The sequence below is a fragment of the Seriola dumerili genome, unplaced genomic scaffold (genome assembly GCF_002260705.1).
Source record: "Seriola dumerili isolate Sdu_G_001 unplaced genomic scaffold, Sdu_1.0 BDQW01000191.1, whole genome shotgun sequence".
In the NCBI taxonomy this organism is placed as follows: Eukaryota; Metazoa; Chordata; class Actinopteri; order Carangiformes; family Carangidae; genus Seriola; species Seriola dumerili.
In genome coordinates this window covers 9,407,806-9,422,526 of record NW_019174446.1, presented here as the reverse complement: position 1 = coordinate 9,422,526, position 14,721 = coordinate 9,407,806, and the positions used below count along the sequence as shown (strand labels likewise).

At 34.6% G+C, this 14,721-nt stretch overlaps 1 protein-coding gene across 1 annotated transcript in view; it reads right to left on the bottom strand.

Annotated features, from left to right (window-relative positions):
* Nucleotides 1–142: 142 nt before the first annotated feature.
* The window catches only part of LOC111227876 (F-actin-uncapping protein LRRC16A-like), a 64,625-nt gene continuing 50,046 nt past the window's right edge, over nucleotides 143–14,721 (bottom strand). The window contains exons 34-37 of the mRNA XM_022753604.1: nucleotides 14,425–14,461; nucleotides 12,229–12,489; nucleotides 11,778–11,927; nucleotides 143–3,430 (exon numbers count right to left, since the gene is read on the bottom strand). Of these exons, the coding sequence (XP_022609325.1) occupies nucleotides 3,258–3,430; nucleotides 11,778–11,927; nucleotides 12,229–12,489; nucleotides 14,425–14,461 (621 nt within the window). The 3' untranslated portion in view covers nucleotides 143–3,257. The remainder of the gene's footprint in view (nucleotides 3,431–11,777; nucleotides 11,928–12,228; nucleotides 12,490–14,424; nucleotides 14,462–14,721) is intronic.

Genomic DNA, 14,721 nt, shown 5'->3' with positions numbered 1-14,721 from the left:
AGAGCCAGAGAGCGAGAGAGAGCATTGTATTTGCCATCTGGTGGCTGCACTGTTATACTGCAAAACACATCAGAAAAAGTTACAAAGAAGATACAATGCAGAAAAAGACTGTAAAATTATTTTAATCATTATTAATATTTGCATGAAGAAATGTCCAACACCGGCAGAATGACTTTGTGAAACATACTGATCCATGACAAAATGGAACAAATAACGTCATGAAGGCCAATAAAATTAGCAAATATGTCATTAGTATTTATGCTTTTTTTTCCCAGCTCAAGAAAAACAGTCATTGTTTTGGATTATTCTTTTTCTGAATTATGAAGAAAGTAACATTGAATTGATTATATGCAAAAACAAATGAATACATACAAAGAATTAATTTCTACATTTATGAACACAATGTACAAGTGAGAGGAAAAACAACAAAGGATCAAGAGATCACCGGCCATTTTTTTTACTCCAAATAAGTTACAAACAAACAAACCCCTAGTATAGTAGTGTACTTAGTACCAAAACAATATAGGATTTGCTGTGGTCACTTTAGGCGTGTGAATATACCACAGTGTGTATATTACATGTGCATATATTACACATACATATATACACACGCATACACCTACATGTATGAAAGCACATATATACATACAGTACGACTCAAAGCCACATCATGCAGTCACACACACATGTAGACTCAGGAGTCTTGACTCAATGCTACTGGATATTTTCACTTTCTCCACTCCGTGCACCAACAAAAGAAGTGAATGTTCATTTTTCAGAATTGAGCAGGAAATCATCTTTCGCACAACTTGACAGAAACACAGCCAGCTGCTTCCTACACAGAAAGCAAAAACAATAGAGGACAGTGTCGAGATAAGTCCCTTGCATCAGGAAAAGGGTTGAAAATGCCAACAGAATACAGCACGCAGCCACATGTGTTTGCTTTGAACATATTGCAAAGTTCGTTTTTTTTTTTTTTTTTTTTTTTTTTTCCTCAGTGTCCTTGAACCACTCCCACGCAAAAAAAGTGATGTTTGATTTTTGTGACTGAGACTGAAAGTCAAAGCGGCCATTGACATCAAGTACAGATTGACTGACTATATACAGCAGGAACAGTGTTATTTCCAAGCCATGATTAGTGATAAAGAAGCTAAAACCTAATTATAATCCTACAAAAAGACATTGATAGACACCATAGGAAAAGGTGCACCAGTAAGACCTTTGGCCCTGACTTGAATTTGACTCTTGTACAGTACAATAAAATACAGTGCCCCTTTCACACTGGTTATGCATAAGAAGTCTGCTGCTCTGTGTGGGTGTTACATCTGTCATAAATGCTTAGTAGTTTGGCTGTAAAAGCATAAGTATTAGAACAGTGGACAAAATATACTGAAGTTTAAAGATGTGAAGAGTATACTTTAAGTTTACAGGCCAAACCTCTGTCCCAAATTATATATGCAACATGAGTAAAATTGCCTGATTCTGTATCAACAAAAAAGCTAGAGGTTGTAAATGAAATGAGGAATTGCCAAGATCTGTTTGAGAAACTGATTGCAGACTGTGTAGCAGTGTGAAAAGGGCATTTCTTGCTCTTAAAAGAGAAAAATGAGAGGAACGATCCTGAGACCTGTGTTGTTGTTGTTGTTGTTGTGAAGCATTCAGGTCCTTAAAATGGTATATACAGAACAGCCCAGAGGTCCATGTTGGTCAAAATACAGCTACCCTCAGTTCACTTTCACTCCAGGCACTGTATTCCCAATTACTTAACAGAGGCTATGTGTTTTGAAATGCTGTGAGTTTGAAGAGGTGTCCTGTCTTGCATGGAACAATGTGAAAGTGAGCTGAAAGTCCTGAAGGAAAAATTCTCAAGAGGAAGAGGAGTGTTTGAGGGCTGCGGTTCCCTCAGTATTCTTCTTTTACACAAACAACAAACTGAAGAGGTTGATGTCAAAATTTGGCTCAAAACAGCTCCTGAAATGGGAAACACAAGACTGCATCTCCCATGTTATCTTCAGATTCTCTTTGCTATTCCTCTTTTTGAGTATGTTCTTTGTTTTCATTGGACCATCAGCACATCGGGGGGATATTCATATATGTCTCATGAAAAAAAAGACCTCAGCAGCTAAATGTAAAAAATAATTTAAATGTGTTTCTTCCACAGTGTTTAGTGTTTGTTAACAGTGCCGAAGCCTTATTGATTGGTCGTCAGGGAAGTTAAAGTGTACCACAGTCCTAGCAAAGCACAAACACATCATATGGTCTCTCTGATTTGCTCCCACATGAGCCAAACTTGGGTCCAGTTGGGGTGTTTGATAAAGTCTATAGCCATCTTTCAGTCCTTCAGTGATGAGTCCATTTAGTCCTTAGTACTGTCCGACAAGCTACATCAAATGTGTGTTACTGATTTATTTTTGTGCTGATTTTCTCAGCTGAACCTGTATTTTCCTGTAAAAAAAAAAAAAAAAGATGAATTGCATAATGATTCAGTCTGGAGAAAAGGAACTTGCACATACTGAAAATAGCCTCTAGAAAAATCCATACAAATATATTGAAGGAAAAGAATGCCTGGTCCTGGTCTAGTTTTATGCTTGAGTTCAAGTACAGTACATTGGTAGTGGTATTGTTAGTGTGTGTTTGGTCCCTGGGAGACAAGCTACTGCAAAATAATAGTAAGTCTTATCAGTTACAGAGTCATTTTAAATGTACACTTGTTCACAGTCTCTCTCTCTTGCTGTCGTTTGCACAAAAAGTCCTGAAAGCAACATCTCTTCTTTTTTTTTAAAAAGTGGTTTACAAACTTAAACTCAGTTCCATCCCACGACCTATTTCTTCAAGTCCTGAAAAGTTTATTCTTTTACAGACATGAGATTTTGACCTGACAGCAGAGTAGGCTGAAACCAGTTCTAGAGAAAAGGGTGTGAGAAGGAAGCTCTAGGGAGATTTAGTTTGGTTTACTAGGAGACATGACAGGAAAATATTCCCTGGAGGATATTCCCCACAGTGTTAATATCTAGCAATATCTTCTTCTTAGATCATCAAATTAAACTGAATTTGAAACTGTGTGTTACCTGATACTACAGCAGGTAACCTGCCTGCAAACCACACATTATGTGTACTTAATGGTCAGACAGGACCTACAGTGCAGGTACAAGCTCTAACATAAATGAAAACATATTGATTATATTCCCCCTTAGTTGCTTTTCTAAAGAAAAACAAGTGAGTCTTGTCAACAAGTTTTTGTTGTCAATTTGTCTCGCTCATATTAAAATAAAGTCTTTGTCTGCCTCCTCCCCAGAGTCCGATGACTTCTTGCCCGCTGCCTTGTCCTTGTCTGGGTTTGGAGATTGGTCCTTGGACTTGAAGGGGCCGTGATCCTCCGAGTTGGTACGGAGAGGGCTGGGTCGCTGAACAGAATCTGACGCCATCCTCCCTGAAAATCAGACGGAGAAGATTAAATGACAGTAAGTCTTGGCAGTTCAAGGGGGAGAAAGGAGAAAGGGACAGGGAAAAGAAAATAAGAGGTGAGGAAAAAATGGAAACTTGACAAATTATTTTTAAAATGGCATTGGATTGATTTTTTGATGTTGTTTCATGTAGTTGCTACAAAGTATGCTGCTACAAGTGGCTCATCAGCCACCAATGCCAGCCTTAAAGCCTGTGTGAACACAAACTAAAAAAAGAGGAGATGTAAAGCACCTCAATCCCACTTTAACTTTGCTGTATTAGGAAAATCCTAATATTGATGATCCAAAGAGCAGCTCCACTACACTGAATAAGTAATCTGCAGCTTCTGTAAGACACATACTGATGTGAATTTTAAGAGGAAGGAGGTTTTTATCCTTGTGATGGACTTGAGGTCTGTCCAGAATACTTCACTGCTCTCTGCCCTATGCATGCTGGGATAGAGTGACTACATAAAAGGGATCTTACTCCACACCGTCACTTGAGTCAGATGATCATCTTCTTCAACATTTGTACAGGCATTTGAACATCCTCTTGTATATACTGCCACCTAATGGCTCTTGATTTACTCTGTAATGAAGTTGGCATGGACATAGTGAGATTGCATTGGCTGTAATGTGTAGACAGTATCTGTCCGTCTTGCTTTTTAATCTATATGATATCAATATATACAAATATAGATGATAAGAACAGCAGCATAAAGCATAAATTATTTTTATTGCAGCAAAGAACGAGCAGAACAAATAGCCACAGGTTTCAGACGTGCCTGAGAGGAAGAATTACAAATGTCAACATGTATATGATATGTGTACCTCAGCCAGGCAACAGTGGGATTCACCAAAACAACATCAGAGCATAAGGAGGAAAGACAGACAAAAATATCACCACGCTTCCAGGCTGGCTGTTACATAATAGATAGTATGAAAGGCAGTGAGACTGAGTGAGTTGTGACCTGAATCTATCAGTCTGATTGTAGGAGCAAAAGTCCTCATGTCAAAATATTGTGCAAATGTTATCTTTATTGCCCCATAAGATATTCAGTTTGTTAACTTATTTGTGCTTTGTTTGATAAAAAAAAATAGAATATAGTCTTGCCTGAGTCCAGGCCCTTTTTTGCCCCCATGTTTCCCCTTTACCACTCCTGTATCATGGGAGGTATTCAGAGCCCAGGTGGGCCTCAGGAGGAGCTGTACCATATAGTTTTTGAACAGAGGCAGTTGTCAGTTTTCAGCTTATTTGAAGGCTTATAGAACATTTTATTTAACCTTTATTCTTTTTCTACTTTTAGCAAACAATCAGGCCTGGTGTGATAGAACATTGTTTATTTCATAAATCCCATCAGATCCCTTTGTTTTTGTGGTTGGTCTATAATTCATAGTATGTCTAACTGTACACATTATTCCTGGAGCCCAAGGCTGGTCCAAGGAATACAAAGTCATGCACATTAGTTTAATTGACGACTCTAATGCCTTACTGTGAGCGCATCCCTTAGTTATACTGCTATAGACCTAGACTGCTGTGGGATTCCCATGATTCTCTTTCTCTCCATTTATATCGTACTACTTCATATAAATAACTTTGTATTTTTTCTCTCCGGTAGTTTGTGCTTCTCCTATCTGTGTCTCTCTATCTGTCCTCATTCTGCAGGTATCTCTGTTCTTGGAGCAGCAGGATCCAGATATTCCACTACAAGTACGACATTTTTATAATGTTTTTGTTCCTTACTATACTATGATGTTTTTTATGCCTTACTATATCCTTACATTTTTGACTTTTTTTGTTCCTTACTATACCATTGTTTTTATGCCTTATTATATTCTTACATTTTTTATACCTATCTATACCATTAAGTTTTTATGACTTTTTTTGTTCCTTACTATATATATACTATGTTTTCATGATGTTTTTTATGCCTTATTATATCCTTTCATTTTATTTACCTATCTATATACCATTATGTTTATACAATGTTTTTTGTTCCTTACTATACTATGACGTTTTCATGCCTTACTATACCATTATGTTTTTAATGACTTATTATAGCTTTACATTTTTATTTTTGTTCCTCACTATACTATGATGTTTTTATGCCTTATTATATCCTTACATTTTTTATACGTATCTATATACCATTACGTCTTTATGAAGTTTTTTGTTCCTTACTATACTATGATGTTTTCATGACATTTTTTATGCCTTATTTTATCCTTTCATTTTATTTACCTATCAATACCATTATGTTTTGATGACGTTTTTTTATGCCTTACAGTACAATCACATTTTTATGTTTTTAATGACTTGTTATATCCTTACATTTTTTATACCTATCTATACCATTACGATTTTATGATGTTTTTATGCCTTACAACTAGGGGTGGGCGATATGGCAAAAATATCATATCACGATCTTAAATTGGAAAAAGAAAAACAGACAATTTAGACCAAAGAACCTTTCTTAACAGATTTTATTTCAAATAGTCGCAGTTTTGCCTGCATGTGCAAACAATGTAAAGTTTAAGGTAAACAACAACAACATTCTGGTTCGTCGTGTTACCACCCGACGTGCGAACGGTTTCTGTGCAAACTTTGCAAATTACATTTGCTTGCACTTGATCAGTTGCGGAAAATCCAAACCAATTCCATATAATGGAGGTGGAATTTTTTTTAGCGACCGACTCCGTCGCTCTCCATGTGCTACCGCTACACACACAAACAAGGAGGCGGGTAGGAAAGTGCGTCACTGCCTGTAATTCGCTATGATTGGTCGGTCAGGTTGACGACGTCACTACGTCTGGTGCATCGGTGCATCAGCATAGAACTACAATTTATAGAATGTGCCCTAGACGATCCCATGATCTCTGCAGTTTGAAAGATAGTCTTCACGTTGTAATCCTTCATGATGTCATATCGCCCACCCCTACTTACAACACCCTATATTTTTGATGCCTTACTAAACCATTACGTTTTTTGACATTTTTTGTTCCTTACTATACAATATTTTCATGACATTTTTAAGCCCTACTATACTATGTTTTTATGCCTTACGATTTTATGACATTTTTTGTTCCTTACCATACTATATTTTTGACATTTTATTACTATACCCTTACATTTTTTGTTCCTTACTATACTATATTTTTTATTTATGCCTTACACCACTTTACGTTTTTTATGAATTTTTGTATGACCTACTATACTATATTTTTGACATTTTTTATGCCTTACTATATCCTTACGTTTTTATGAATTTTTGTATGACCTACTATACAATGACGTTTTTATGACATTTTTTGTTCCTTACTATACTATGATTTTTTTAATGAATTTTTGTATGACCTACTATACAATGACGTTTTTATGACATTTTTTGTTCGTTTTTTTATGACTTACTATATCCTTATGTTTTCATAATGTTTTTTTAAGACTTACACCACCTTACATTTTTTATGCCTTACTATACTATGACGTTTTTTGTACCTTACTATACTATGTTTTTATGCCTTACACCACCTTACATTTTTTTTTATACCTTACTATACCATTACGTTTTTATGAAGTTTTGTATGACTTACTATACTATACTATATTTTTGACATTTTTTATTTATGCCTTACACCACTTTACATTTTTTATACCTTACTATACCATTACGTTTTTATGACATTTTTTGTTCCTTACTATACTATGTTTTTATGCCTTACACCACCTTACATTTTTTATACCTTACTATACCATTACGTTTTTATGAATTTTTGTATGACTTACTATACTATGAAGTTTTTTATACCTTACTATACCCTTACATTTTTATGACATTTTTTGTTTCTTACTATACTATAATTTTTATTTATGCCTAACACCACTTTACATTTTTTATACCTTACTATACCATTACGTTTTTATGACATTTTTTGTTCCTTACTATACTATGTTTTTATGCCTTACACCACCTTACATTTTTTTTTATACCTTACTATACCATTACGTTTTTATGAATTTTTGTATGACTTACTATACTATGATATTTTCATGACATTTTTAAGCCCTACTATCCTATGATGTTTTTATGCCTTACGATTTTATGACATTTTTTGTTCCTTACTATACTATATTTTTGACATTTTTTATTTATGCCTTACACCACCTTACATTTTTTATGCCTTACTATATCCTTACGTTTTTATACCTTACTATACCATTACGTTTTTTATGACATTTTTTTAAGACTTATTATACTATGATGTCTTTATACCTTACTATATCCTTACGTTTTTATACCTTACTATACTATGATTTTTTTTATGAATTGTTGTATGACCTACTATACTATGACGTTTTTTGTACCTTACTATACCATTACGTTTTTTATGACATTTTTTTAAGACTTATTATACTATGATGTCTTTATACCTTACTATATCCTTACGTTTTTATACCTTACTATACTATGATTTTTTTTATGAATTGTTGTATGACCTACTATACTATGACGTTTTTTGTACCTTACTATACCATTACGTTTTTTATGACATTTTTTTAAGACTTATTATACTATGATGTCTTTATACCTTACTATATCCTTACGTTTTTATACCTTACTATACTATGATTTTTTTTATGAATTGTTGTATGACCTACTATACTATGACGTTTTTTGTACCTTACTATACCATTACGTTTTTTATGACATTTTTTTAAGACTTATTATACTATGATGTCTTTATACCTTACTATATCCTTACGTTTTTATACCTTACTATACTATGATTTTTTTTATGAATTGTTGTATGACCTACTATACTATGACGTTTTTTGTACCTTACTATACCATTACGTTTTTTATGACATTTTTTTAAGACTTATTATACTATGATGTCTTTATACCTTACTATATCCTTACGTTTTTATACCTTACTATACTATGATTTTTTTTATGAATTGTTGTATGACCTACTATACTATGACGTTTTTTGTACCTTACTATACCATTACGTTTTTTATGACATTTTTTTAAGACTTATTATACTATGATGTCTTTATACCTTACTATATCCTTACGTTTTTATACCTTACTATACTATGATTTTTTTTATGAATTGTTGTATGACCTACTATACTATGACGTTTTTTGTACCTTACTATACCATTACGTTTTTTATGACATTTTTTTAAGACTTATTATACTATGATGTCTTTATACCTTACTATATCCTTACGTTTTTATACCTTACTATACTATGATTTTTTTTATGAATTGTTGTATGACCTACTATACTATGACGTTTTTTGTACCTTACTATACCATTACGTTTTTTATGACATTTTTTTAAGACTTATTATACTATGATGTCTTTATACCTTACTATATCCTTACGTTTTTATACCTTACTATACTATGATTTTTTTTATGAATTGTTGTATGACCTACTATACTATGACGTTTTTTGTACCTTACTATACCATTACGTTTTTTATGACATTTTTTTAAGACTTATTATACTATGATGTCTTTATACCTTACTATATCCTTACGTTTTTATACCTTACTATACTATGATTTTTTTTATGAATTGTTGTATGACCTACTATACTATGACATTTTTATGACATTTTTTGTTCCTTTTTTTTTTATGACTTACAATATCCTTATGTTTTCATGTTTTTTTAAGACTTACACCACCTTACATTTTTTATGCCTTACTATACTATGACGTTTTTTATGCCTTACACCACCTTACATTTTATATGACTTACTATATCCTTATGTTTTCATGTTTTTTTAAGACTTACTATACTATGACGTTTTTTATGCCTTACACCACCTTACATTTTTTATGCCTTACACCACCTTACATTTTTTATGAATTTTTACCCCTCTTTTTTATACCTTACTATACCATTACGTTTTTATGACATTTTTTGTTCCTTACTATACTATGTTTTTATGCCTTACACCACCTTACATTTTTTATACCTTACTATACCATTACGTTTTTATGAATTTTTGTATGACCTACTGTACTGTGACGTTTTTTTATACCTTACTATATCCTTACATTTTTATGACATTTTTTGTTCCTTACTATACTATATTTTTGACATTTTTATACCTTACTATACTATGATTTTTTTTATGAATTTTTGTATGACCTACTATACTATGATGTTTTTATGACATTTTTTGTTCCTTTTTTTTATGACTTACTATATCCTTATGTTTTCATAATGTTTTTTTAAGACTTACTATACTATGACGTTTTTTTATGCCTTACTATACTATGATTTTTTTATGAATTTTTGTATGACCTACTATACTATGACGTTTTTTATACCTTACTATACTATATTTTTGACATTTTTTATTTATGCCTTACACCACCTTACATTTTTTATACCTTACTATACCATTACGTTTTTATGAATTTTTGTATGACTTACTATACTATGAAGTTTTTTATACCTTACTATACCCTTACATTTTTATGACATTTTTTGTTCCTTACTATACTATGTTTTTATGCCTTACACCACCTTACATTTTTTTTTATACCTTACTATACCATTACGTTTTTATGATGTTTTTTATGACTTATTATATCCTAATGTTTTCATAATGTTTTTTTAAGACTTACTATACTAGGACGTTTTTTATGACTTACTATATCCTTAAGACTTACTTTACTATGACATCTTTATGCCTTACACCACCTTACATTTTTTATACTTATCTATACCTATACGTTTTTTATGCCTCTCCACCATCATGGCCTCCACAGAAGCACACCGTGTAGTACTTCCACTTCCTGGGCACTACTGTCATACAGGACCTCAAGTGGGAGCTGAACATCAGCTTCCTCACCAGGAAAGCTCAGCAGAGGATATCCTGCGGCAGTTGAAGAAGTTCAACTTGCAAAGGTCAATGATGGTGAACTTCTACACTGCCATTATCGAGTCCATTCTCACTTCCTCCATTACAAACTGCTGCAACTGCCAAGGACAAGGGCAGACTGCAGCGTATCATTCACTCTGCTGAGAAGGTTATTGGCTGCAATCTGCCAACCCTCCAGGACCCTGAGGCAAGCAGAAAAGATTGTAGCCGAAACTGTTTGAGTCACTCACCTCTGGCAGGACCTAAACCTCCTGCCACAAGAAAAGCTTCATTAACGAGGCTAAAGACCCCAACTGTCACTGACACCTGCGCCCCCCCCCCCCCCCCCCCCCCCCGTGAACTATTGCACACACCCCTCAGTCTTTTCACACAGTGTACATATTTTTATTGTATGTATTTATATTTTTCTATTTATTATTTTCTATTTTTTCTCACATTTTATTGTACATATTTCATCTTATTGTTAAATCTTTCTACTTATATCTAATATCTGACCTGTAGTACTTGCTTGTTTAATCCTCGTTATATGTCTTTTCTTCTATGTTTAGTATGCACCAAAGCCAATTATTTGTATGTTGAAAAACCTACTTGGCAATAAACAAGATTTTCACTTTACCATTACGTTTGTTTCTTACCATACTATGATGTTTTTATGACGTTTTTTTATACTTTATTATAACATTACATTTTTTATACCTTACAATACCGTTACGTTTTTATGACATTTTTATGCTTTTTGCTCCTTACTATACTATTATGTGATGTCATTTATAACTTACTATACTATGATGTATGATATATACATTCTCCAGATATATGAAGATATAAGTTTATAACATATATGAAATACTCCTAGTAAAATGGACCTTCATTAAAACATGCTTATCAAAATTAAAATTCTTATTAAATTTAAACATGTCTACCTTTTATATTTACATATATGATATGAACATATATTAACAGGCTTTGGGATGGATATTTATTAATTTAACGAATGTCTATAATATCAAAAGACATACTAAAATACATGTTTGTATTAGCTAGACATATTGTAAATGTCAATATATGACATTGTTCCAATTTCCAATAAAGGCTTGGGCTGGCTCTGCTGGAGTTTGGATTATAGGATTGTCTGTCATTGTATATGTTGACAGACAACAGTCAGCTTCCGTGGGAATAACGCAATAATATGAAAGTATACGGGAAGTCAACACATTGTCGGATCCTGACAGTGACATCAAACATCTACCGGTGTAAGGGAAATCTGCTCTGGCCAGAGGACAATTTTTTGATGGAGGAGGAGGCCAGATAAAAGCAACTGCTCACTTCACTTTCAATGCAGTTAAAAATCTATTTGTTGTTTGTTGGTGTGAATGGGCTAAGTATACAAACTCAAAGATTTTGAAAGAAAGATTTTGTGACCTACCTTCCTGAGTGGTTTTGTTGGCAGAGCCTCCTGACTGCAGACTAGTTTGGCCCTCCTTGTCTTTCTCTGACAACCCCCTTTTCAGTGTGAGAGGGAGACCTGTGACTTTAGGGGAGATGCCACCAATGCTAGGGGAATCTGGGCTCTCATCTATCAGAAAGACAACCAGGAAAAACATTTAAAATCAAACATTTTACCACCTGTCATACAATGTCAACACAGCAGCAAGAGGTTACCATGTTAAATTTGTCTCTATTCCTTAAACAAAATAAAACACTATCCATCAGCACAAGTTGCAGAGAAAATAATCATATGCATCACCCCTCTAACAGATGAATCTAAAACCATACTGTACAAAAATGTCAAAAGATTCAGGAAGGAAAAACTGAATCACTAGGGCAGCAATCGCCTCAGTGTGACAACCAATTCAGATCCAGGGCTTGATCAATACCTATGCTCCTGCTGCTACTGGTGGTCCTGGGCTTCTGTGGGATGGTGGGTCGGGCAGCCAGGGCTGGCTTCGCCCCCTGCGGCACCGGCGGTTTGGGACTCACTGGTCCCCCGGGGGAACTGGAGGAGGAAGTAGCTCTGAGACGAGGCACCGGTTCAGGCTTAGTCTCACCACGCGACAGGGTCTTTTCTGGAGAACCAGTGTCTGGTTTATTAATGGAACCACTGGGAGACCTGCTTTCTGGAGTTGTGGGCTTGGCTGCTGAAACACAGGAAAAAGTCATATGTAATACTTTCACATACACTAGTATGAACAAAACATGAACAGCCAAACTGGCTACCAAAACTGTGATCCAAGGGTTTGGGTTAAATCTCTGGTTTTAGATGGATTTATAACACTTGTTGGAAAGCTTTTATTGAGCTTAACATTACAAGTTGTCAATCTATTTCTGCTGAGATCCTCTCCATGTTTGGGGGGAGGGGCTACAACACACAGTAAATCAGAATTCAAAAGATAGAAACATGACCATAAATGACAGCAAAACAAAGTAGAGACTCACTGAGCTGAAATGAAACGAGTGCATATAACTTCTTTTCCTTTTGGTTTCTTGTATGCATCTCTCATTGTCCACTGTAGATATGTGACTAAGCTCCTTGGAGATGACACTTATGTCTCATGCTCTGTGGTGTTGCCTGCTCTGCCATTTATGCCACACCATGGAGGTCTCAGATGAGGACCCATCCTACACGGAGAGGTTCAAGACTGCCTTTAAGAAGGATATATATCCGAACGGCAAGCAAACATCAATAATGGATGGCTCAAGATGGCTTCAGCACTTCATCCACGCACTTAAAGTCTCTACCAAGAGGAGAGAGCAAAGAGGTGTGGACCGGCCTTGAGGCACTGCTGCAAGAGAAAACCCTGCAGAGCTCTCAGAGGAGCCAGCAAAGAAGAAGAGAAGCCTCTCACTGTTGGCTTCAGACACAGATTCAGATGATGAAATGAGGCCTAACAGGGCTCTGAGCTTTTATAAAACAGAGCCCAGCATCAGCATGGGAGATTGCGCACTGCAGTGATCAACTCATGCAGTGGCTTATCTACAGATGTCTGCCCTGGCTTGTAAATATCTGGCCACTACTGCAACCTCTGTCCCTCAAGAGAGACTTGAAGCCAATATAGTTCAAGAGAAGAGGGCAGCCATGAACTTTTGTTTGTCTCAGTGACTGGCTGAAGGAGAAGTAAGAGGCACTGTGAGGCTGAAGGGTCTGTTGCTGTTGAGTTACACTACATGACGATAAATCAAATTGTTATGGTCTATGTTGCCACAGAGACTTTTGCTTGGTGTGATTTATTTTGTCATACAATATATTGGAGAAATAAAAGGAACTGAGGTCAATGGGACTGTTATTGTTGACTACTGACTGTTTTAGAGGATCTATATGTTCAGTTAAATGAAAATGTTACGCCCTGAATTAGAAATTGCAGTATATGTTACACTGTTGATCTGTGGTGGCATATAAGATACTGGTGAAACTGTATTGAGGTCAAAGGGACTGTTAGCTTATAGTTAGGTTACAATTGTGGCCTGAGACTCTGTGTATGTTCTATGAAATGAAAATTGTGCCTTGTATCTTAACCTGCACCGTATGTTACTGTTGGTTTGTGTTGCCTCTTTAATTTTAGCTTAGTTTTTTTGGTATCTAAAATAAGACACATTACAGTCATTACAAGGATACAGTGAGAAACTTACTGACTTGTTTTCATCATTGTTCTTGCAGAAAAATTTAAGATTTTTTATTTCCTCAATTCATCAGGGTCATATTTTTGATTGTTATGGCCTTTACTGCAGATGTACAAAATGTTCTCAATGTACAGGAAATAACAGATGTTGAGTTTTAAAGTTTTTAAATCAAAATTGATTTCAACTGAAATATTTCGAAATAAATGCTTTTCATGGCAAATATTGATATGCGATTAATTTAGATTCAGATCATAATGCATGCAATTAATCAGATTACATTACATTTTTAATCACTTGACAGCCCTAATCTAACCCATTAACACTTAACCTCATTTTGAATTTAATGTAGCTCATTTCTCATTTTTTTCAAGTTAATTTAATCTTAAACGTCTACTCTTGTTAAATGTAAAGTGAATAAATGAAAATTACAAAAATAAATTCAATTAACATCTCACCTGTTGCATTGCTGTCAGGTCTATCGGGGCTGGAAGACTGAAAGAAAAGACAGAATACTGGATTACTAATTTTTATGACCAAAGGAAACCTAGTATGTACAACTACCCATTATACAAACACTACATAATACTAAGGCCATATACCACAAACCTTTTCAGTCATTTATATTTATTTTTTTATGTCAAGCTCTTATTCCAGTGCTGTGATACTGAATGTACATGTAACGCTGTTACATGTACTGCTAAGCAGCATTTTAACAGAAGGGGGCGCCTTTGTGTTACAAAATGCAAATGATA